We start from the raw sequence: 26,188 nt of genomic DNA on the forward strand, positions 1-26,188 counted from the left end.
AACAGTAGACTCATAGGTACTTGAACAGTAAATTGTAGCATGGTAGGCTGTACTACAATTAGCTGGTTTTATATATTATTTATAGCCCTGGATACACACAATGTTGTTAATTCCCCAATTAAAATACCTTCCTTGAGGCTAACTTTTCCCATAGCTCTCAGAGCACCACAGCAGTCATATTGGGTAGCCTGCCTTAGTCCATCTACAGCAGGATGCAGGTGCTCAGGAACAGATCACACTCCTCAAAAGCAGTGGACTGTGCTGGTGCAGCAGTGCCACAACCTCTTACCAGCTTGAGCCAATCCAGCAAACGATCTGCTGTAACACTGATGGAGCATAAATAGACTGTTGGATAATGATTTTTTTCCACATGCCATGTTATGTGGGGGAATGTTGTTGATGTAACTCTACAAATTCCAGGTGGTCACGAAGTATCCATGTCTAGAAAGCAGGTCTCATTAGTAACTCATAAATGACAGTAAATAGTACTCTAGACTGAAATCCACTAAGAAAAACCTCCTTTAATTCATGGGTTTATGGTGTTGTCCATCTATTGAGCGGGAAGGTAGTAAACATGTGTGGTCAAAATACAGCTGTGTAGAGTGGAGTACTGAGGAGAAACGGTGCAGACAACTGAACAGCACCAGAGCATGCAGGACAACCAAGTGGGCAGGCTGGGGTGTGTTGTGCAAGTAGGGATGGTATCAAGAACACTACACGCCAAACAGACAAGAAACCACATTCTCGCACTGGTGACATTTTATTTTGTCATCTTCTGATCTTGCCCCTCTTACTGCAAACCTTATACACCCTGCACAGAAGTCCACATATTTATACTTTCAGCGCAGCACTGTGCTGCTGGTCACCAGCACAGTGACAGCTGGTTCCAAAAGGCAGTGTAACTACTGCATGTAAATCACAATGGAGCACTGCATGCTGTCTCACCACCATACAGGTGTTAATCCCCATGAGAGACAGACCATGCTCAGCTGGGGTCTGCTTTGCTTATTATATGGGAAAGGCAGTTTTTGAGAACACCCTGGCCATACAGCACTTCCCGCTGTCAGGGCCAATGTAATTATTCTGGTAATAACACATACGTATAAACCCGCCTGTTCACCAGGCACTGCAATGGCTTCCCTGTGAATTTCAGCACCAGCAACTTCGATAGACAGTGAAAATTTATGTGGAGGTAACATGGAGCCAGGTGTCTGTTTTCTTGCCTGCAAAACTGCAAGGAAAAGGTCAAATTTTGCAACTTCCTGGTACAGTGGATCCTTGGATAACAGAAATTCTGGAGAACCCATTCTCTGAAAGACAGAATAGGACTGCCTGTGCTGCTGCTTCCTACTAGCTTCTATGACATCTGCTGCATTTATGGAGCACAGGAAAATATTCCCTATGATCCAGAGTTCATGCCAACATGTGACTTAAAATAACGAACCCTCTTCTTTTAACCTTTTCCACACAGGGAAGCCACTGCTAATATACCTCATTCACACAAAGGAAGCAGTATTGAAAAGAAACAGGTGATATAAGACAATGAAGGTGGTGTCTACAGTGCAGAAAAAAAAAAAGAACACTATGGGAGCATGGGCATGACAGAACAACACACTGGCAAGGCAGTTCAATGGAACCTGGGTTTCAGCATTAGCAAGACTGCTATTGTAGACAGGCACTGTCTTGCAGTAAGTTTGTTTCCCAGGTGAGTCTGAAACAAGCGGTCTTCAGAGGGCCCATGAAGGCCACCTTATTACATTAGTTACTGGGGGTCTCTGAAAGGCCAGTGAACCTTCAAAAAGCTGGAGGGTATTTATTCCTCACTAGACTGGAAGACCCTCTACATACATTCAATGCCCAGTGCTACAGAAGACAGATGCCAGGGGAATATTGGGTTCCTGATGAGGGTAATAATGATGTCCCATCACTTCCAAGCAGACCAGAGCTCATGTGCTACTGTCTGGTGCTGAGGCTAAACATCAGTGTATGAAGTAGAGACAGTGCCTTGTGCAACAGACTGGAGCACACGCTAGGAAGGTATTTGCTCTTCTGTGGCAGCCTTGCTGACAACAGACAGGACAGTTACAGGGCAAGCTAAAGCCTTTGTATTCTGCACAGCGCTGCTTAGTTTGTGTGCATACTGTGCAAGAAAGGATTCCTCCCTTAAAAGAGACCTAAACATTGTGCTAGTCAGTCGCTTATAGGGAGAACTGCTAAAAAAGAACCCTGATCTCACCCATCAGAGGAAGATGACAAAACAGACAGTTGCTGTACTGGAAACCACTAAACAAGCAACTAATGTGACCCAAACTGAGACTGTAACCAGAGCAGGAACTACACTGGGTACGCTTCTAGTGCCACCATCCAAGGGAACTACACCAGGAGAGGCAACCTCTGTACCACAGCTTTGGTTTGAAGTCTCTCACAACTGACCAGAGGCAACAGTTTCAAAGTCAAGGTCACTGAGTAGAATGGAGTCACAGTCCCAAAGACATTCAGTTGCTTGTATTAGTGCTGTGGGTTATGAGCCTGACAGAAGTGGGGCTTGTAACTGGAAAGCTTTAGGATTACTCCTTCTCTTCTTCTAGGGATTTACTTTCGGCCTCGCTTGCGGCTGGTTTTTGGAATTTCGGCTCTCTGTGCAACTTGGGGCTCCCCCTCCTCGCTACTCGCGCTCTCATTGTCCACTCGCTGTGGACGACCTCTCTTACTTCTCCTCATTTTTTCAACTCCAGCACTGGGGAGCTTCTTCGCAGCCAGGGTCCCAGTTCTCTTCTTTTTGCCCCGGGTCAAAGGACGTTTCTTCCGTTGCTTCCTCTGCTCTTCTCTTTGGCGGATTTTCATTAGCTTCTCAAAGCTCTTGGTGGTAGTTGTGTTCACATCAAACCAGTCCTGGAGGGTTTAGAAGGCAACAGGTTGGTACTGATGGTGGAAATACCATATAAAGCCTATCAGGGCTTATAATAAAACTGCCCTGTGGGACAAGGGTTTCCTGAAATGTGAGATCTGGAAAGGCAGCTGCCTAACGAAGCTCTGCTCTTCAATGTTCCTCCTCAGGTGTCACTCTGTCTCAGAGGATTCAGATTTGATTTGGCAATTGCCTGGCTAAAGGCATGGGAAATGCTGAAGAGCTCAACTGAGCAGCAGCAGCTTGGGACAAGACATGTGACATAACACAACACTTGCTCCCCAGACCAATGCATAAAACCAGCTATGTTTAAGCAAATCAAAGGCCACTTGAGCCTAAGACCCTGTTCCCAACAGTGAGCAAGGAAAAAATAAAACAGGGCAAGCATCCAGCATTTTCTTCCCAAGACACCCTCCTCACCTCCAACAACCTGGGGTTTGAGGACTTCCCTTCTGCCTGCCTTACCTCAGCATGCACAGAGTTGATGTGATACTTGACCCCACTCTCTGAAATGAACTCCTTCTCACACAGGAGACACTTGTATTTACCAGCCACAAAGTCTCCCTGGCACCAAAACAAAAAAAAAAATCCATCACCAATTGCTGCCTAGAAGGCTGACACATCTATACACCGTATTTGAAACTTGCTCAGATATGACCCAGCAGTAAGAAGTAGAAACTCTTATTCATACCAGACAATGCTTTAGCTACAGGAGCACTGACATTATTGACCAGTTATGCCCACAAAGTATACTGCTCTGCTCTGTGAGATGTTACAAGGTCTCCAGCACTGTACCTGGAAAAAATGCTCTTGTAGCTGTGAATCTACAGGTAGGACTGCAGTTTCACTAAAATGCATGCCATTAAGATGCTTCCTCCTTGCCTCAAGCAGTGTTTGCAATGGCAACCCCATTAGCACATAGGGAAGCACTCAAATTGTGAGGAACTCAGATTAGCAGATGGCAGGACAACAGCTTGAACAAGGAGATATCTGAGGGACAGGAACATTCAAGCTATTGGTATAAAAGATAGTGAGTACAGGAAGGCTACCAACCAAGGTACACGTGCCGAGGTGAGATTTGAGTCCTGAGACACTGCCATATACAGATTCACAACCCTGAAATAGTAAAAAAAGTGTGTGTCAGCAAAACTCTAGTAAGAAATCACTACTGCACAAGAAAGTCTTATTCTCTGGAAGACAATTCCAAAAGGGATAAGAGAGGTAGAGGGAGGGAGATACTGAGTCCTACAAAGCCAGAAAGCTTCTGGTAAAAAGACTGTTAAAAGACACTTAAGCTTTCAGTAAGTTAAATATTTCCAGTTTCTGAGCACATTTAGACATAATAAAGAGACTCCTGTCACAGTTACATTCACCCTTTATCAAAGGCCTGAGTAAAATGATAGAGTTTGCATTTTGCCTAAAGTGCAGCAGAGATTAATTTCAAACAAAGCACAGGGGCAAGTACGAGACACTTCAATCTCTCCTGCCCTGCTCGTGTATCTAGTGGCACAGAGCAGAAGTACTGCACCTGACATCAATGGTCTCACTTAAAGGGCAGCTTTACGGGCCTACTCCATGTGGAGCTTTAGGCATCAGTCTCAGGATACTAGATCATGCTCAGCTGACAGCCCAGACCCTGAAACAGGAGGTAGGTGCAAGATGTGCTTCTGGGTTACTGGCTGGTGAAATAGGACAGCTGCTTTCTGGGTACAGCTCCATATACAACATTGTGTTGCAATTCTTACACTTGGAAATGACACAAGCCTGAAAATTGTGGCGAGAGTGCTGGGGGTGGAGTAGGACAGGGGGAAGGCATTGTCTGTACACCAAACCCAGACAGAAGCCACCACTGATCCTTGGCTATCCAGCAGTGTGCATCACGTGTGTCACATCTACCATTGTTTCCACCAACGTGGCCATTTCTTCTTGCTGGATCTGACTGGTGACTGCTGTGTGGGATTGTAAGAAACTAAGTGCACATGCATAAGCATCCCTAGACCAGGACGACAGTGCCATGTATCACAGTCTTCTGTAGCCTATTTCCAACTTTCAAAAGAAAACTTAAATGCTGTGCCAGACAAAAGTCCCTCTACTTTTACACTTCCATCTCTACTCCTCCCTTCTTCTATAATTAGATTTAGTACACCTGCTAGACAGGCAAGGGCCTGTCTTTTTTCCACTGCTCAAACCTCCAAATGGACCAGCTCCCAGCTGGATGTGAAAGCTGTACCAGTCTGACACCAAGTTACTGGCTCTGAAGTGGACAAACACATCCCCAGAGGGACCATCCCTAGGGCAACAGTCCAAACAGGGTCTTGGGTACACTAACCAACCATACTGAGATGGAGCAGAATTTGTCTCCCACAGAGAGACAAACTGCAGTTTCAAGGTTGTGGAAAGCTGTTGGCTCATACAGACCTGAAATCTGTCCCCTTTGAGGCTTCAGAAACACTTAAGGATTACCTGATTTGGACAGTGGACTCTTCGGTACATCTTTATCTCCGTTTTCCATTTGCACAGTACGTCTTGACTAAATGTGGGCAGCCCAGGACGAGTATATTTCAGCTGAGATAAAGAGATGAAACTGAAAGCTGGAAACAATGTTGGCTACACATAGGGCCAAGTATGTCCCTTTCTCTCCCAGGCTGTGAGACAGAAGCGCTATTTCTTCTCCTACTCTAACAGCCAAATTCTCAATAACCAATCTTTTCCCATCTCACTGACTCTCTACAAACATAACTGAATCTGGAAAACCCTCACAATATCAGAATACAAAACTTCCCAAAGCTTTGACTACAACAATTCCTCTAAATGTACTTACCCCATTGAAATCATAAATCATCCTTTTCCCTTGGGTTTCCCTTACAGCCTAAAAGATGCTCCTGGAAACCCTGAAGCCTGAAAAACTATGAAATATCACTGCATGGCAGCAGCGATCTGCAGCCTATGACTTGTGAGCAACATACTGCCTATAACTGCCTTTGCTACTTGTGCCCACTGAAAATTACAGCAATAGGACTTGAAAGTCATTATAGCCTGCCTGGACAAAATACTTATACCACAGCAATTGCTACTGTAGCAATACCGTAATCTAAGACCAGAGAGAGCAAAACCTGATCCCTCCCACAAGGTAGTACTTCTTCAATATTGCTTCCCATGGGCCACTAAACACTGGCAACACTGGGTAGATGCCAGTGCAAGACTCATCTGACGTGAAGAAAGACTCAAACCCTATATAGCATTTTTAAGGCCTTGTACCTTCCGGTCATCTGGAATCAAGTCCTGCAGAACTTTTCTCTTGGGCCACTCTTTGGCCAGCTCTTCTCCAGCTAGCTCATGGAGATAGTAGATTGCTACCTTTGCAGATCTCCTCTGAACTCTGCCTGTGTTGTTTGGCTCCCGTTTTATTTCCTTCAGGCTCTCTGTTCTTCTCTCCTCATGGAGGAAAGTGACCTGCAATGAAGGTCAAAAAGGTGAGCCTCCTTCACTAGTTCCTATTTCAGTTACACTAAATACTGTGAATAAATATTCTGCCAAATCCCTCACAAAAATGCTACTGCAGCTGTGGTTCACTGTCACAGACATAGGACAGAAGTGCATCCCGCTAGCAAGACCGACCACCAGATCTGCTCAGGGGGGTCACAGCAGTAAGGCTCAAGCAGAGAGTTTCATGCAGCCACTGGTCTGGAAAGGGTATCACATCATTTGCTGTAAAACTGTCATGGACAACAAGCATAATACTGCCTGTTCTGCTCCAATGTTGGGTCTTTTAAGAGCAAACAAAAGCATCTCACAAGTTGTACATGTTAGCCTCATTCTTCCACAGAGCAAAAGTCAGGCTGAAGAAAGTTTACTGCTGCCATGGCGATTTACTATTAAAAACTTCATCCTCGTCACTGAACAGCAACAGCTGCTGCTAGAAGGAAAGTATCAAGGACAAATACTCCAGAGAGACAGAAAAACGCAAATATTTGCTATCCCTAATTACCCACCCAAGTAGCAGACAAAAGCCTACGTGTGTCTCAGGTCTGAATGGCTGAAGTACCACCACACTATCCTGGTAACTATGGCAATTTGCACTTACCGGCCCATGCTTAGATCGGAGATGGTAGACAAGTCCTGCCTTTGATTTGTATGCTTTTCCACAGTGATGGCACTTCATAGCCATTTTCTCCAGCTCAGAAGCAGCCTTCCCACATTTTTTAACGTGATATAGGTATCCCATTATGCTAGTGAAGCTGCCTGTGCAGCCCTGTCAATGCAGAAGAAAAATGCATGGAAGAAAAATGCTATCCAACTCATCACAAGACCACTGTGTATAGAATCCACGGTTTGCTGACCAAAGCACTATCATTTTTCCTGCTAGACCAGAGACAATCAGGTAGTAAACTTTAATGTTAGTCTATTCAGATAGACAAAATCTGTGACAAAGAATTGGTTGCAACTGGGAGAAACTGTTTCTTAGAACTTCTTTGTAGGTAGTAGGCAACAGAAAATTTCAATATATGGAATGAAGAAGCAAGATGTTATATGAGGATGCACAAACCGGACAGATTTTCAGATACAAATGGAGGAGTTGGGCAGAAAAAGAGGGAGGTTTTATGCTTGGTTGGCTGGTCACACTGTCTACAATACAGCAATACTAGAGTGATGGTAAATAAAACTTTCAGCTACTCCTAGGATACAGCTATTGTCTCATGCTGCAGCGGAGGACAACAAAAACTCCAATGGTTCCTGCGGACATCACACTAGAGTATCTCCTAACCCTGAATCCAGTGATCAGCTTGACACTGAGCTTGAAAACAGGACAAATCAAACATGCATCAGCAAGTTTTTAATGTTCTTAGATGTATCCATCTGCCCTCCATCCTCTTCTCTAGCTGTGGCCAATCTCAGTATTTTCAAAAACCACAGACAAACTCACATAGTTAATTATGCATAAAAATATCTTCCCAGCTATCACAAACAACTAAGGAAAGAGAAGTACACATTAATAAAATACTTTTGGTGCACACAAGAAAAAATCCAGCGTCCTCTCGATCCCCCTTGAAGACACCAACACATCAAATACTCAAAGAGCTCTAGCTGATGCTGCTTGAGCACATGGGTTGAACTAGATGACCCCAGAAGTTTCCTTCCAGCCTTAACAATTGTGTAATTCTGTGAACAGTTTATAATACTGTTGCACGGTAAAATGGTTATCCTTTAACTTCTTCCTCCCTGATATCTTCCACTGCATGCATTTATAAAGTCATAGCTTTGCTGAATCTACATTTACACATCTAGTTTAAAGAAGCCATTAAAAAAAACCAACTGTAATAAAAAATAAAAACTCCATTTTAATCACCCTAGTCATCCTGTCTAAAAGAGTTCGAATGGGGATCAGACAGTAACCGAAGGTGAACTCCTTTCTAGTGTAAGCAAGACAATGTCACCTAACAAGTCATGTGTGAAGCCCTAAAACTTCTAGTTGAGCTAGTTAGTGTTCACCAGACTCTTACTTTGTTTAGTCATGAGGTTCTAACCAAGTATCAGTCATTCCAAAATTCATTCTCTATGCTCAGTGCTTCACAAGTGTTCAGAGGAAATTCTCCAGGCATCCTGCGGCTTTCCAGGTAACACAGCATCCCACCAAAGTCCCTCAAGAGACTACTAGACTTGAAGGGGGAACAGGATAACATCAGGCTCGCCTGTGACAAGCCATGGCATGACACGCCAAGATTTGAGGGATGGGATGCTAGCGAGGGCCTTTAGCCTGTTGCTCTGAGACATGCTGGGTACACTGGAGCACATTTGAAGTCTTACAGAGATAAGCCAGGGGCTCCTGAGGTAATAGGAACACAGAAACACCAGTGAAATACCTCAAAGGAATTAAGGTGTGTTCCTCTAAAAACGTAACATGGCCAACAGCCCAGCTGAAGTGCCTCTACACCAATGCACGCAGCATGGGTAACAAACAGGAGGAGTTGGAAGCCACTGTGCTGCTAGAAAGCTACGACCTAGTTGCCATTACTGAAACTTGGCGGGACGAATCCCATGAGTGGAGTGCTGCTATCGATGGCTACATGCTGTTCAGAAGGGACAGGTGAGGAAGGAGGGATGGAGGGATTGCCCTCTATGTCAAGAAATGGATAGATTGTGAAGAGCTGTCTCTGAAGAACAGCCACAAGCAGGTTGAAAGCCTATTGGTAAGAATTAGAGACCGAGGCAACAAAGGACACATTGTGGTCGCTGTTTACTACAGGCCACCTGATCAAGCGGAGCCTATTGATGAAGTCTTCTTACTCCAGCTACAGGAGGCATCACGGTCACAGGCTCTCATCCTGCTGGGGGACTTCAACCACCCCGACGTCTGCTGGCAAAGTAGCACGGCGAGCTGTAGGCAATCCAGGAGACTCCTGGAGTGCATCGAGGATAACTTCTTAAGCCAGGTAATAGACAGCCCTACCAGAGGGGGTGCGTTACTGGACCTGTTGGTCACCAATGCAAACAAGCTAATCAGAGTCATCATGATTGGAGGCAGCCTGGGCTGCAATGATCATGCACTGGTGGAGTTTGCAGTCCTGAGGGATATGGGACAGAGTAAAGAGTAAAACCAGGACCCTGAATTTTAGGAAAGCAAACTTCCAGCTGTTCAAGGAGTTAGTCAATAGGACCCCCTGGGAAACTGCCCTCAGGGACAAGGGAGCAGAACAGAGCTGGCAGGTCTTTAAGGACACTTTCCACACAGCGCAAGAGCTCTCGATCCCCATGTGTAAGAAATCAGGAAAGGAAGGCAAGAGACTGGCATGGCTGACTTGAGACCTGCTGGTCAAACTAAAGGGGAAGAAGGAAATGCACAGGCAGTGGAAGCAGGGACAGGTATCCTGGGAAGAGTATAGGGACGCTGCCCGGTTGTGTAGGGATGGGGTCAGGAAGGCCAAGGCACGGCTGGAGCTGAACTTGGCAAGGGATGCAAAGAATAATAAGGGCTACTATAGGTATGTCAGCCAGAAAAGGAAGGTCAAAGAAAGTGTACCCCCCCGATGAACACGACTGGCAAACTGGTAACAACAGACAAGGAGAAGGCTGAGGTACTTTTTTGCCTCAGTCTTCACTGGCAATATGTCTTCCCACACCTCTGTAGTGGATGGAACTCAAGGCAAGGACTAGGGGAGCAAAGTCCCTCCCACTGTAAGAGAAGATCAGGTTTGAGACCACCCAAGGAACCTGAACATATAAGTCTATGGGACCTGACGAGATGCATCCCAGAGTCCTGAGGAAACTGGCTGATGTAGTTGCCACTCTCCATGACATTTGAAAAATCATGGCAGTTAGGTGAAGTCCCTGGTGACTGGAAAAAGGGAAACATTGCACTCACTTTTAAAAAGTGTAGAAAGGAAGACCCTGGGAACTACCAACCTGTCAGCCTCGCCTCTGTGCCTGGAAGATCATGGAACAGATCCTCCCAGAAGCTGTGTTAAGGCACATGGAGGACAGGGAGGTGATTCGAGACAGCCAGCATGGCTTCACCAAGGGCAAGTCTTGCCTGACCAACCTAGTGGCTTTCTATGATGGAGTGACTACACCAGTGGACAAGGGAAAGCTATGGATGTCACCTATCTGGACTTCTGTAAGGCCTTTGACACGGTCCCCCACAACATCCTGCTCTCTAAATTGGAGAGAGATGGATTTGACGGGTGGACTATTCGGTGGATTAGAAATTGTCTGGATGGTCGCGTCCAGAGAGTAGTGGTCAATGGCTCAATGTCTGGATGGAGATCGGTGATGAGTGGTGTCCCTCAGGGGTCTTTACTGGGATCAGTACTGTTTAATACCTTCATCAAGGACATACAGTGGGATCCAGTGCACCCTCAGCAAATTTGCAAATGACACCAAGCTGAGTGGTGCGGCTGACATGCCTGAGGGACAGGATGCCATTCAGAGGGACCTGGACAAGCTCGAGAAGTGGGCCAGTATGAACCTCATGAGATTCAACAAGGCCAAGAGCAAGGTCCTGCACCTGGGTTGGGGCAATATCCAGTATCCGTACAGGCTGGGGGATGAAGGGATTGAGAACAGCCCTGCGGAGAAGGACTTGCAGGTACTGGGGGATGAAAAGCTGGACATGAGCTGGCAATGTACACTTGCAGCCCAGAAAGCCAACCGTGTCCTGGGCTGCATCAAAAGAAGTGTGGTCAGCAGGTCGAGGGAGGGGATTCTGCCCCTCTACTCTGCTCTGGTGAGACCCCACCAGTACTGCATCCAGCTCTGGAGTCCTCAGCACAGAAAAGACATGGACCTGTTGGAGCAGGTCCAGAGGAGGGCCACAAAAATGATCAGAGGGCTGGAACACCTCTCCTATGAAGAAAGGCTGACAGAGTTGGGGTTGTTTAGCCTGGAGAGGAGGAGGCTCCGGGGAGACCTTCTTGCAGCCTTTCAATACTTAAAGGGGGCTTACAAGAAAGATGAGGACAGACTTTTTAATAGGGCCTGTAGCGATAGAACAAGGGGTAATGGTTTTAAACTAAAAGAGGGTAGATTCAGACTAGATATAAAGGAAGAAATTTTTTACAACGAGGGTGAAACACTGGAACAGGTTTCCCAGAGAGGCTGTAGATGCTGCATCCCTGGAAACATTCAAGGTCAGGTTGGACGGGGCTCTGAACAACCTGATCTAGTTGAAGATGTCCCTGCTCATTGCAGGGGGGGTTGGACTAGATGACCTTTAAAAGTCCCTTCCAAGCCAAGCCATTCTATGATTCTATGATACGCTGTCTTAAAAGTGTAGCTAGGATCTTGAAACAAATCCAGCTTTGGCCAGCACCAAAGCACACCCAGCAGAACTCTCATAATATTTTATGTTCATGCATCTGCTACTGTTTAATTCAGGATACTTAGCACAATGCAGCTTACCTCCCTCGTGCACTTTAGTTTTCCCATACGCTTCAAAACCTTCCGAAGGCGGTCTCGCTCAAGCTGCTCATCCAATTCTCCTCCCTCCTTCACAACCGGCTAAAGCACAGCAGAAAGATGAAAGAAACACACAGGATGCTCAGCATTTACTGTTCTTCTCACAGGGAATTCACTACAACACACTACTGAAGAAAAGCTTCTAAAATCATTACATCTCTGCAACTTATGATTTTACAGAAGTGTATCTAATACAATGATGACTGTCTATATCCCAGAACAACTGAAATATCTTTAAAAGGAGTAAACTGCCTGAAAACCACTTTGCAGATAAGAGTTATAACATTCAGATAGCTATCTATGAACAAAACCTTGATAAGAAATGGTCCCAAACTATAGCTGCTGGGAAGGACAAGGGTATGTATTTCCATAATTACTTTTCTCCCCTTCTGCCTGTGGAAAGTACTTACTCATCTCTGTCATGCATCCTTAACATTTACTGGTCCTACCATTTCCACTTAGCCTAACTAAAGCTAAGCAGACTAACTGCCTGTAACGGTTATTCATCTATGCTAAACTACAGCTCAAGTTCTTCTCTATTCTCTCTCTGATGGTTACTGTATATTATTTTCTACACTACCTTATAATAATATTACACCTAGACTGAATAAAAAGTTAGAACTGAGTGACAGACCTTCTCCTCAGGGCCAGAATATGATCCCTGGCCTATTTCATTTACTACAGCTGTAGGTTCAGAAACCACAGTACTGGGAACTACGTAAAAAAATAACAGTAACAAATTATCTAAACCTTACCCAAACTTCTGAATGACCTTTTCAAAAGTTCTAATTCTTCACAACTACAACAGGAGACATTGCCTTCTTTAAAGTAATAGCAAAGAGGAAAAGCAGGTTGTAGCATTAGTATCTTTACAGTAAATAGAGACAAGAACTAAACTGCTGTTTCTGCTTTTTTACCTTTGAACTTGTAAAGAACTGAAATCTAGTCTGCTCTGGATATAGAAAAACTCCTACTTTCTAGCAAAGGACTGAAAACTGCAGCCTAATAAGCAATCTTTTTTTTTCTGATTGAGAATGCCTTTTACGTGTGACACATAACCAGCCTAAACAGAAATTCATCCCCTCTTTCTAAGATGTAGCATGCCTACCATCTCTGGTAATATTCTACTGTTTTTTCAGATGTCAAATCTCACAGAAAAAATAATAGGTAGACAAGATTTGAACAGCCACAGCATTTGAAAAAACACACTATGTTCTGTTTCTGTGTGCAGCAGGGAAGGAACAAAAGATTGTCTTGCCTGTAGGATTTTTAGATGCACAGTAGTTGTGTTACCTGATTGTTATGGTCTGCCATGACATGGTATTTCATCCCTCCTAAAGACTTCAGCTGCTTCCCACAGTGATGACATGTGAACATTTCCTAGAAGTAAACAAGGACATGGTGCGTGTAACTGTAAATTAACCAAAGTGGTGGGAAACTCTTTGGGGGAAAGGAGCAGGAGAGCAGAACATTTTATTTGGGCCTGGTAACTGCCTATTAAGAACAGAAGAGATTTTATGGAGCCTAAAATTTAGGGGAACAATGAAATAGCTACACCTTTGTTCGCTACCCCAAACCTCCAGCAAAAGGCTAAGCAAGAAGCACCAAGCGCAGCCTCTTACAGATGTATAAAGGACTCTTGCCTAGAGACACGATAATGAGATGAAACTGGTTTTAAATGCAACACAAAACAGTGTGCAGGCCTTTCTATCAGTAAGCTGAAGACGAGTAAAGAAAACATTGCTCATCTCTTGTGTTCTTACCTGCCTGCAATTTACCATATGTTTCTTCAGTCCTTCTACAGTCTTTCTCACCACAGCCCGGCATGTTGGACAGGTAACTCGGCCTTTGTCCTGAATTTCCAAAGACCAGCGCTCTTCCATACTACCTGTCAAAACAAAAGGTTTGGAATAGAACTGCAAACACAATATCTTTTTTTTTCCTTCGACGTGCACAACGAATCCTAGAAGGAAACAGGTCACACGCTACCAAACTCATGTCCAGCTACACTTCAATAGGTTTAGCTCATTTGCAGCTTTAAATGTGTCATGTGACAAGGCACACATCACTCCTTTTGGGAGATCATTTTATAAAAACTCTTTAATCCAACCATCCCCTTGCGAGGAATGTTCTTCCACTTGTTCAGTAGAGGTTTTTCCTTCATTCATTTTTATTGCACAATTACTTTAGCACGCAGAGTAAACTTTTCTTTCAGCAAAAGGGTTTTCACAGTAAAAGTAGTCACAGATGTGACTCAACAGTTTCAGACAAAGTCCACGGTTCAGTTCTACTAACCAAATCTTTAGAACTCCACTTAAGTTAGCCAGCAGTTTTGGCACTGAAAGTCAACAGAGCTGCACCACCAGGCCAAGTTACTCAACAGCCAGGGAAAAGTACCCTGTGTGACACGGTTTCCTGTTCCTGGCCTCTTTTTGAAATGCTATGCAAAAGCTTGGCATAATTCACAAGGACTATAAATTACTGAAATGGGTTCTGGGAAGAAAGTGGCTTAGCAGCCATCTGCTTGAATTCTTACCATAAAAAGACCTGAAGGCTTTCCTCTTTGCCCAGTAATAACAGGCAGGGATTGTCCCTCCCCAGGTGGCTGAGGGAAAAGTCTGTGAATCAAACAGCACTTGGCAGAAAACTGGGGTATTTAATGAGTGCTGTGAGCTACACATACCAAGTCATTCCACTTGCTGAGTCAAGGCTTATGTTATTTTTCTAGGATGGGCTGCTTGGGTCTTCTGGCTACCAGGTTACCAGAAGACGTGATTTGGCAGCAACAGCTACAGAGTTTTTCCTGCAAACACATTCTGCTGAGTAAAAAAGTATAAATATTTTTATGAGTTTTATAGTGAAACTATTTTAACAGGCTGTTGCTCACTTCAGAAAGTGATTCCCCCCATGTGGAACTACACTATTAGGCAGCATGCAGTCCCTCCAATCTTGCTCTGCAGTACTGACACAGTGCCAAAAGGACAGCAGCCAGTTCTTCCTTGTCAACAGTAAAGCGAACAACAAAATTGAAACACCAGAAATGCAGCTGTTGCTCAGATTCAAATCTGAGAATCACACTTATCTTTTAGCTGCTTTATAAACAATTCTGAGCAACTGCTTCTTCTTCTTACCTGTGCCATAGGTTTCTGGTTCTTTCTGAACACAGTGGCCTTTCGTTTTGGAGTTTTGTTGTGTTCCAGCTTGCTGTTTTTTTCCTGTTATAACACAAGCAAGAAAGACCATAAGACTTAATTCTGCGAGCCTTGTTACAAAAAAGCAGATTTTTTGCTAGGAGGCTGCTAGCTGTCTCAAAGCTACTCATTCAGAAATGTTCAATGCTTTTTTTTTTCTTTAAAGGAATTTCAAGATTATGTTCTCTACTCCCTTTCAAAATCCATAGCTATTTACAGCTGCAGGCATTAGTCCCATCCACATATTTGTAATCTGTATGGTTGTTCATACACAAAGCTCAGGGGATGGGAACTCTTCACACAGTATGGCTGAGCCAATCTAATGACTTGTTGACAACCAAATGTATAGTCTCATTCCTCTACTCATTCTTATTTTCTTTAGACTAAACAACTCTTATTGTTTCAGTATTTTCTCATGGGTTATGCTTTTTGCTCTCTTCTCCCTGTTCTCTTCAGTTGGTCCACCCATTTCCTGAACTGCAGTGCTCACTGCTGGAACCAGCACTCCAAGTGTGACCCTGCATTAGAGCAAAAGAATTACTTCACATGTCTGAAAGTCTACATTCCTGCTCAAACACCTCAGTATAACATCTGCCTTTTTAAAAACAAGTATGACACTGTTGGTCCCTATTCAGCTTTTGATCTGTTATAAATCTCAAATCCTCTTCTGAAGAACTGACACCTACGAGGCTGTTCTCTGTCTTTCAGCTGTGCTAATATTTCTTTCTAACTACAGTATCTTTAATTTTACACACTATATTCCATTCTATTTTTTAAACTTTTCCTCTAACGTCAAGACCACTTTTGATTTTAGCCTTTTCTCCAACACACTTGCCATCTCTTTCAGCTTTGTGCTGTCTACATAATTCCAAGTCCTTGGTGACAAAAACAATAGTTAGAATTTAACCTAGGGCAGATTGTGAACTGTCATTCTATACTTTTTTCTATTTCACAGAAATCACAGAAACATTAAGGTTGGAAGGGATCTCCTGAGACCACTTAGTCCAACCCCTGTGTTCAAGCAGCATCAGCTAGAGAAGGTTGCCAAAGAACGTGTCAAGTTTTGAGTATCTCCACTGATGGAGACTCCACAACCTCTTTGGGCAACCTGTGCCAGGGTTTGACCACCCTCACAGTAAAAAAGTGTATTCTTGTCTTTAGATTGAATTTTGTGTGTTTTAATTTGTGCCCGTTGCCTCTTGTCCTGTCAGTGAGCACTACAGAGAAGAGCCTGGCTCCCTTTTCTTCGTTCTCTCCCATCAAGTATTTATACACACTGGTAAGATTCCCCCTGAGCCTTCTCTTCTCCAGACTGAAGAGTCGCAGCTCTCTCAGCCTGTCCTCATAGGAAAGCTATTCCAGTCCCTCAATCATCTTTGCAGTTGTGCACTAGACTCTCTCCAGTATGTCTCTCTTGTGTTGGGGAGCCCAGAACTGGACATGGTACTCCAGATGTGGCCTCACCAGTGCTGAGCAGAAAGGAAGGATCACCTCCCTTGACCTGCTGGCAATGCTCTTCCTAATGTAGCCCAGAATGCTGTTGGCTGCCTTTGTCACAGGAGCATGTTGCTGGCTTATGGTCAGCTCGCTGTCCTCCAGGACCCTAAGGTCCCTGTCTGCAGAGCTGGTTTCCAGAAAGTTAACCCCCAGCATATGCTGGTACATGGGGTTATCCTGCCCAGCTGCAGGACTTCACATTTCTCCTTGATAAGCCTCAAGAGATTCCTCTCTCCTTAATTCTCCAGCCTGTCTGGGTCCCTGTGAATGGCAGCACACCCATCTGGTGTACCACTACTCCTCTCAGTTTTGTATCATCTGTGTACTTGCTGAGGGTGCACACTGTCCCATTGTCCAGGTCATTAATGAAAATATTAAACAGTACTGGCCCCAGTATTTACCCCTGGGGTACACCACTAGTGATGTGCCTCCAACTAGACTTTGTGTTGCTGATCACAATCCTCTGGGCATGGATGTTCAGCTGGTTTTCAATCCACTGCACTGTTCATTTATCTAACCTGTACTTTGTCAGCTCGTCTACGAGGATGTTGTGGGAAACAGCACCAAAAGCCTTACTAAAGTTGAGGTGAACAACATCCACTGCTCTCCCCTTGTCCACCAAGCTAGGGACCTCATTGTAGAAGGCTATCAGGTTGATTAAGCATGATTCGCCCTTCATGAATCCATGCTGACTACTCCCAATCACCATCTTGTCCTTCATGTGTTTGGAAATGCTTTCCAGGAGGATTCTCTCCATCACCTTCCCAGGGACTGAGGTGAGGCTGACTGGCCTGTAGTTCCCCAGATTTTCCTTCTTTCTGTCCTTGAAGACAGGAGTGATATTTGCTCTCTTCCAGTCTTCAGGAACCTCTCCCAGTCGCCATGACCTTCCAAAGATAATCAAGAGCAGCCTCGCAATGACATCAGCCAGCTCTCTCAGCACTCAGTGCAACCCGTCATGCCCCATGGGACTTAGAATCATAGACTATGATTCTAGGTTGGAAAAGACTTTTAAGATCATCGAGTCTGATGGTTAACCTGGCACTGCCAAGTCCACCACTAAACTATGTCCCTAGGTGCCACATCTACATGCCTTTTAAATACCTCCAGGGATGGTGACTCAACCACTTCCCTGGGCAGCCTGTTCCAATGCCTGACAACCCTTTCGGGAAGAAATTTTTCCTAATATCCAATCTAAACTTCCCCTGCCGCAACTTGAGGCCATTTCCTCTTGTTCTATCACTTGTTATTTGGGAGAAGAGACTGACACCCACCTCGCTACAACCTCCTTTCAGGTAGTTGTAGAGAGCGATAAGGTCTCCCCTGAGCCTCCTTTTCTCCAAGGCTATACAACCCCAGTTCCCTCAGCCGCTCCTCACAGGACTTGTTCTCCAGACCCTTCACCAGCTTCGTTGCCCTTCTTTGGACGCACTCTAGCCCCTCAATGTCTTTCTTGTAGTGAATGGCCCAAAACTGAACACAGGATTCGAGGTCCGGCCTCACCAGTGCCGAGTACAGATCCCTGCCCTCCTGCTGGCCACGCTATTTCTGATACAAGCCAGGATGCTATTGGCCTTCTTGGCCACCTGGGCACACTGCCGGCTCATATTCAGCTGGCTGTCGACCAACACTCCCAGGTCCTTTTCCACCAGGCAGCTTTCCAGCCACTCTTCCCCAAGCCTGTGGCGTTGCATGGGGTTGTTGTGACCCAAGTGCAGGACCCGGCACTTAGCCTTGTTGAACCTCATACAATTGGCTTTGGCCCATCGATCCAGCCTGTCCAGATCCCTCTGCAGAGCCTTCCTACCCTCAAGCAGATCAACACTCCCGCCCAACTTGGTGTCGTCTGAAAACTTACTGAGGGTGCACTCAATCCCCTCGTCCAGATCATTGATAAAGATATTAACCAGAACTGGCCCCAATACTGAGCCCTGGGAAACACCACTTGTGACCGGCCGCCAACTGGATTTAACTCCATTCACCACCACTCTTTGGGCCCAGCCACCCAGCCAGTTTTTTTACCCAGTGAAGAGTATGCCCGACCAAGCCCTGAGCAGCCAGTTTCTCCAGGAGAATGCTGTGGGAAATGGTGTCAAAGGCTTTACTAAAGTCTAGGTAGACAACATCCACAGCCTTTCCCTCATCCACTAACAGGGTCACTTTGTCACAGAAGGAGATCAGGTTAGTCAAGCAGGACCTGCCTTTCATAAACCCATGCTGACTGGGCCTGATCACCTGGTTGTCCTGTACATGCCACATGACAGCACTCAAGATGATATGCTCCATAATCTTCCCCGGCACCGAGATCAGGCTGACAGGCCTGTAGTTCCCTGGATCCTCCTTCCAGCCCTTCTTGTAGATGGGCATCACATTTGCTAACCACCAGTCAACTGGGACCTCCTCAGTTAGCCAGGACTGCTGATAAACGATTAGGTATGTCCAGTTTGGCTAAGTGTTCTAACCTTGTCCTCCTTCACTGAGTTTAAGGCTTCCTTGCTCCAGACTTTCCCTCTGGTCTCAGGTGCCTGGGATTCCTGAAGGATTCCTTTAACTGATAAAGACTGAAGCACAGAAAGTATCGAGTACCTCAGCCTTTTCCATGTAATTTGTCACCAGTTCCCCAGCCCTGTTCAGCACTGCACTCACGCTTTCCCTAGCCTTCCCTTTGCTGTTCATGTACTTGTAGAATCCTTTCTTGTTGCCTTTCACATTCCTTCCCAGATTCAAGTCCAGGTTGGCCTTGGCTTTCCTAACCTCATCTTTGCAAGACTGGACAGCAAATGTATACTTCTCCTGTGTCACCTGCTCCTACTTCCACCACTTGTACACTTCCTTTTGCACCTAACCACTGATTAACAATCCTTTGAAGGCATGAAAGACCTATGATGTCAAGCATTTCCCTGCTTCGTCTCTGAGGTAAAGGAAAATTAAAGTGGTTGGGTTTGATTTCTCCTTAACAAACCCATATTGCTGTTATCATCTACTCATTAATCTAGAGATGTTTACAAGTAATGTGGCTGATCATTTTGTCCGGAATCTTTTGGGAAACTGAAATGAAGTGGACTAGCCTATACTTCCCCTACTTCCTTTCCTCCCTCCCTTCATTGGACTTTTAAGAGAGACTGAAATTAGAACAATCATTTCCCACTGTAAAACAGAAACTAGTCAACAGTCTCCTATAACAAAATACCCAGAATCAGAAATAGAGTTGGAAGACAGCAAAGGATAGCATTTGGGCAGAGAGGAAGTCTGAAGTACCTGGAGGCTTGTAACTAGGAATTACAAGTTATTTGTATTACCTGAAATCTTCTGCTTCTTCTTGGGAGAGTCTTTAAGATCTTCGCTTTCCCCTTGCTCAGACTTCCTCTTGCCTTTCAATAGTACTTCTCCTGCTAATGAGTAAGAACAGAAATGCTTCAGTCTCATTATTCAGTCTGGATAACAGCTTTGAGTCTGCTGCTGCCTCAGCTTATCCTCGTATTCAATAATTAAAAAAAAAGTTTTTGCACGGCACCTGTACACCAGCAAGCTAGGCACAGCCTTTTGACTCAGTAACATTTAGGCACTCCACAGCCTGCAATCCTCCGACACAGAAGATATGGAAGAAACAGTGCCACAGCATGGTCTGGGAAAATAATACTCCTCAGGAGGAGAGCCAGAAGGTGCTAGGTTATGTCATAAAAAGCTCATCTGCACACACACAAAGAGGAGCATAGAGAAACAACAGCAGTTGGGGAAACCCAAATAATATCCTGCCTCCCCTCACTATTTCCAGGCCTATCGAAGGCTTATCTCCATGAACACAGAGAAGTACAGAAGCACAATGGCAGGCAGGGGAACACAAATTATGGACTCAAAGAAACAGACAGGTTCTGCTTCCTCCCAGGTCTGTCCCAGGAGACCCACCAGGATGAGTCAATGGGAGTCACTCTCTGAAGCACCCTTTGAAGCAGGAAGGGGGGGAGCGGTGAAAAGGGAGAGTGTGGTGTTAATGCCTAGGGTTATGTGACACATGGGATGCTAGCGAAGAACAATTCAGGATTACACAAGACTGGGATGTTTAGGAGCGGTATCAAGGGAAGGGAAAGGGAGAGAATTAGCTGATTTGGGGAAGATCAAGTGTGGGAAAACAGAGGTGTAAGAGGATAAAAAGGGCCACTTGCCTGTAAACAGGTGGTTGGTCAGTATACAAGTCTGGTCATGCTTGACACCAAATCAGAGGGACCAGGGAGAGTAGTGTCTGTGAGTGCGATCCTGTCTGTAAGGAGGTCTACACCAGCAACTGGCATGGCTCTGCGGACCTCAGGGGCCAGTATGTCCACATACCAGCAACTGAGGAGACCGGGATCCTCAGATACTGAGGCCAGATACTGAGTAGACTGAGTGTTTAAGTCCAGCTACAGGAGAGATCCACATTGCACATATGTGTGCACACACAAATGTACACATACATACATATGTACTTCTTTTGTATATACTTTTTATATATGCTTCTTTTCTTTCACTAACACATCTTCATCCTGATCAGCCAGAGAGGGAAACAGGATGGAAGCTGTTGGTGCTGTTTGTGTGAGTGCTGAGCATGCCTCTTCGTGTCGATTTGTGTGGCTGGCTGTGTATACATGTTGTATACGTGTGTTTATACCTACAGAAATACATGCTTAGTCTCGCTACTGGCTGGACCTGGGGGTGTGGAGCTGCAGCAACCTTGCTTCTATCAAGCTACCAGACTCGTCTCTCCCCACAACAGGATGGAATACAGATTCTGACTTAGAGACAAGAAGAAAGTGCATTAAAGAAGAGCAAAGTTTTGGCTCTCTGCCACACGAGCAGTTTGGAAAACAGCTCCTAGGCCAGGACATCTGAATGTTCCTACAACAACATAAGACCCAAACCATTCCAAATCAGAAAATCGTAAGTGACAGAAGCGAGAAAATAAAAGAAATAAAAACATCCTTAAAAAAAATAATAATCCTACCAACCACAAAAGCTGTCTCTCATCCAGAATACTGCTGAATGGTCCCCTTTTCTAGATCTTTAGCGTTGTTTGTTCTATTTTTAAAGCTCTCAAAGCATATTCCTGATATGATTGGCAGAACCCTTTATCTCTTCTACAGATAAAACTGAGTTCAGTCACAGAGTCATTAATTTTAATAGACAAGTCACTCAGAAGGAACTGCGTAACATCAGAGAATTTTACCTATATTTCTGCAGTAGATGAAGTTTATTTCTCCTAATACATAAGCAGCATTACCAAGCGTGTAATTTGTGGCTGCACTGCAGCATGTCTTTCAGAAGTCATCTAATCTCTCATAAAAGAACCAGAGAAAAAACCAGTTTTGCATCGAGCCAAGAGTGATGAGTACCTTTTTTTTCTGAAGATTTGTTAATGCTGTTTTTTATTCCTCTCATTTCCAACCAGTAAGCAGGCCTGCGAATGGTCCGCTTGCTCCTGGACTCTGCACTTCCATTCACTCGACCCTTTGGTGAGGCAGAAGAAATGTTGCTGGCTGTCTCATCATAGTTACTGTTCAGTCCTAGGACAGTAGTTTCCACCTCCTCAAATTGCTTAGATCTGGAAAACATCAACTTGAAATCCTATGTATATGTATGCATACATACACACACAACCACAATAACTCGACAGATAACATCCCTTTCATCTTCCCAAGTACTCTAAAAATTTATCTCACAGTTCATTGAATCTCCTAAGTTTTGTGACCTGAAAAGTGCCAGAAAGATAAAACACCCTAAATGTTACTTTTCAGTACATCTTTTAGAGAATTACATCAGAAAGCTACTCGAGAGGAACAGAAAAAAATATTCATCCTACCTCAAACCTTCAACTTAAGAAGCAGGCACAAGTTAATCTCAATTTAAAAATATACATTTATCCTTAAGCAACCAATGTGGAATATAAGAATTCTTCTGCAGCCCATCATTACAAAAGAGATCTTTTCCATCCCACAAAGGGCAACATCTCCTTCAGTATGTATTCCCAGAGTCAGAGCTGACACTACACAATTAAAAGACAACACTAGTAAGAATTTTAACCAGCAAGGCTTTCAGCAATTAAGACAGCCTTATAGTATATCTTACAAATCAAACTACATTAAGACTAATTTAGACTAGCCAGCAGCACTGATTTTTCTTCCTAGACATCAGAGGGAACTTTGCTTCACTATTCTCAAATATTTCTCACAGCCCTGAAATGCTTGGACACTTACACTACTGTACATGACAGCAAAATGATTATGCGTCAAAGAAACACAGAGTATCTATTCTCTGGGCAAATACCATTAATGTAAGAGGAAAGAACAGAAAACAGAAACACTTTTCAACATATCCCATTGCTACCACAATTCACAAACTGAAATAAGTAGATTACTTGAATGATGACTGTGATGGCCATCCCAGCAATACTCTCCCAGACCCTGAGCTGTGGAGCTCACATGTTTTAACATATCAATCCAGCAATTAATAAGTGGGGGACACTGATGGTACCAGGTCAGATCAGTATATACTATGTTTAAGGACGTACTGCAGAAGGATGGGGAGAGGAATTCTCAAATTAAAGCCTTTTGGTTGCAATCACACTCAAAATACATAAATTTTGGAACATTTGGTTTTGAACATAAAATATTTATCTTCCCAGTGTTAAAATCCTTTTACAAACAATAAATGAAAGCCAATACCCCTTTAAGTGTCAGAAAAGCACTTTTCCTACAAACCAGTAAGCAAAGTCAGTTGAGACTCATCACACAAACCAAAATCGCAGCTCTTAAAATTCAGAATATTATGTAAAGACCAGATATGGTTTTCCAATAGGAATCCCTCAGCTTTTTTCTTGTCCTCAGTCAAACTAGACAAGAAACATTCACGTACTTTTTGTTTCCCAGAGACCTCTTGACCTTCTGTTGTCTGTGATGTCCAGGCCTGGTGTCCTAAAAAAGTAGAACAATTTATATTAGCAGCATAAATTTTCTTCTTTTTGCATGTTTCACTTTTCAGTTAAACCCAACCACCTGCACTTTGAGGATGTGCATACCATCCTTTGAAAAAGAAACCACTGTTTTCTGCAACAAGGAAGCGTTTAACCTTTTCCACTCCAGCTGAATTAGAACTGGAATCAAAATACGGATGAGCCTCTCTACGCTCCCCATATGAAAGCCAATCATTCCCCTTGCACTGGGGCACAATGGAGAGTGTTCTTTGTCTCCAATTCATTCAGTGGTACCTGCTTTCTGCCTAGACTTTATCACACGATGCCAAATATTTTAGATCCTAACTTACTAGTTTTTACATAGTACTTATTTTTCCCTTAATGAAATAATTCTTGCATTTACCATGCCAAGAATGTTGTCTCCAATGCCTTTAATGCCCTCTTTTCATTTTTTATCTCAATTAGTTTGTCATACTCCATCAGCTCAAATGAAATTCACCACTAAAAAAAAATGCACTGGAAAAAAATTCACTTCAATCTGTCTTTTATGCTCTTGCCTTCTAATTTATGCGTAGGAACAAGCAGTAGTTCACTCTTCCCAGGACCACAGTCAGTGAGAGACACCCTAACTACCAGGTAAGAAATTCAGTAGCAGGCTGAACTAGATGAATTCTTAAACTGTGACTATGGAGTGTCAGACCCTCCTTGGGCCGCCAGCCCCAGAGTCTCCTCTCATGGAAAGGTTAGGGAAGCAGCAGGAGAGAAATTCACAGCTGCTTGATCAATGACTTCACAATCATATCTTGTCTTCTCTGGAAGAAAAGTCAATTGAAAGTTAGTGTTTGTATTACTTTGATACGGTTTACATGCATCTAGTAGTGCAAACAGCAGTGTTTGGGAAACCCCTACATCAGAAACATGGAGAAACCTCACTGAGGAGCAGCCAGAAAAAATTAGGCCTGTGAAGTTATAACAATAAAGATGAACAAACAGGCAGGCATAGTCTGCTGCAATTAGCTGGCCTAATCTACCCTTAGAAGAACCCAGATGATTGACAAACCTGGCACATGTTTTAAGATTTTTTTTTTTTTTTAGAACTAAAAAATTTTGCAGGAAAGTGAAGATTAGTATGAAGAATTTAGGTCACAGTTAAAGATCTGCAATAAAAAAAGGACAGTACAGATGATCTGTGTAGCCTTCCTTTCTGAGAAGCTGATAGCAGCAATTACGAAGGAAACATCTAGAGAAACTGGTGTTTAAGCTTTGAATGTTTTCTATTTATACAGTGAACTTCCCACTTAGAAAACAAAGACCTAACGTATGCAGGAATGCCCAAGGGCTGGACACATGGAAAACAAAAAAGCCAACTTCCTTGCACAGGTTAGAAAAAGAGAAACAGCGGCCTAGAGCCTGAAAAGATGAAGAAACTTCATTTGCAAGTGGGCCATTTCTGCCTTCCTATGGACTGTGGGACGTTTCTGTGACCTGGAACATGGCCTGCTGCTGGAGACAGACTGCTCCACAACAACACATCTGGAAAGATGGTGTTCAGGCATAGCACAGAAACTCTCACTGAGGTCAGGAGACTGATGTAGTAACTGCTAGTGAGCCAGTCCTACAGCTACAGAGAAGAGGTGTCAATGGAAGCACCAAGTGTCCTGCACTGCCGTGACTGTCCCTATCCCCGAGGGAAAACCCCTAGGACCCGGTGTTGGCGTAATGGCTCAGCACCCTTTAGGGAACTCCCTGTTCCAGTCCCATGTTTCCACTTCTACCTGCATACTTCATGGACTACCGTCTCCTGCAATGAAGACCTTTCGGACAAAACGCACGACCAGCGCCGGGAGCCAGCAGCGCCCTGCTCCGGATCCCACACCGGCCCTCAGCCGAGCAGAGCTGGGCCCGCCGCTCCCGCGGGCCGCCCCGCTGTTCCCCGGGCTCGGCGTCAGTGGGCGACGAGGCCTTCAAACGGAAAGCAGGCGTTTCCGCCGTCGCTGCCGGCTCTGCAGGCAGCGCGGAGCGCGTTCCGCTCGCCGCCCGTCCGCTCGGGGACAGGGCCCAGCCGACGGGCGGCAGCAAACAGACCGGGGCCGCTCATCGAGCCAAAGCCGCACCGCCCGCGCAAATGAGCACCAGACCGGGCCGGGCCGGGCCCCCTCTGCTTCCAGTCCCAAGCCCAGTGAGACCCTCGGGGCGAAGCAGAAGTCCCACCGCGGCTGTTCCGGTGGCGCCGGCCCGCTCCCGCCATCCCGACGGCGGAGCCCATCTCGCGGCGGCTTCCGGCCCCGTGCGCTCCCACCACAGCCCGGCCGCGCGCCCCCGGGGCAGCAGCCGGCAGCACCGGCGGTGAGGACCCCAGGCACTCACCGAGCCACCGCCGCCGCCCCGCATGGTGCCGCCGCCGCCACGTCAGCACGTGCCCCGCCTGCCCGCGCACGACCGCGAGGTCCCGCCCGCCCGCTTCCGGCTGCCTCCTTACGGCGCCAGCCGTCCCCGAGTCCCGCGGAGGGGGGCGGCTGCCAGCTGCCCCCGAGCCCCAACCGGGCCGTACAGCGCGGGGAGGCCGCGCAAGCCCGCGGTGCGTACCCGGCCGGCGGCGGCAGGACGAGAGCCGAGTCCCGCGCGCGTCATGGCGGCGTGCTGTGGGGCCGCTCCCCCGCCGTCTTCCCCGCGCCCCGGAAGGACAAGTGGGTGCTG

At 45.3% G+C, this 26,188-nt stretch overlaps 1 protein-coding gene across 4 annotated transcripts; it reads right to left on the bottom strand.

The window, feature by feature from the left end:
- Positions 1 to 483: 483 nt before the first annotated feature.
- On the bottom strand, positions 484 to 26,124 carry ZNF512 (zinc finger protein 512). 4 transcript variants are annotated; one of them, XM_050894572.1, is made up of 14 exons: positions 26,078 to 26,124; positions 23,434 to 23,492; positions 21,915 to 22,123; positions 19,848 to 19,937; positions 14,992 to 15,075; positions 13,624 to 13,748; positions 13,154 to 13,240; positions 11,804 to 11,902; positions 6,993 to 7,160; positions 6,167 to 6,361; positions 5,372 to 5,473; positions 3,962 to 4,024; positions 3,374 to 3,472; positions 484 to 2,892 (listed from the first exon to the last, which is right to left on the bottom strand). In XM_050894572.1, exons 1-14 carry the CDS (start codon positions 26,120 to 26,122, stop codon positions 2,593 to 2,595), a joined length of 1,725 nt encoding a protein of 574 aa, XP_050750529.1. In that variant the 5' UTR covers positions 26,123 to 26,124; the 3' UTR covers positions 484 to 2,592. The 4 variants fall into 4 exon arrangements, with proteins under 4 accessions (XP_050750529.1, XP_050750527.1, XP_050750528.1 ...); XM_050894570.1 differs by having other exon boundaries at positions 19,848 to 19,940; XM_050894571.1 differs by lacking the exon at positions 26,078 to 26,124 and adding an exon at positions 25,859 to 25,891 and having other exon boundaries at positions 19,848 to 19,940.
- Positions 26,125 to 26,188: the final 64 nt, after the last annotated feature.

The sequence above is a fragment of the Gymnogyps californianus genome, chromosome 3 (genome assembly GCF_018139145.2).
Source record: "Gymnogyps californianus isolate 813 chromosome 3, ASM1813914v2, whole genome shotgun sequence".
Lineage (NCBI taxonomy): Eukaryota > Metazoa > Chordata > Aves > Accipitriformes > Cathartidae > Gymnogyps > Gymnogyps californianus.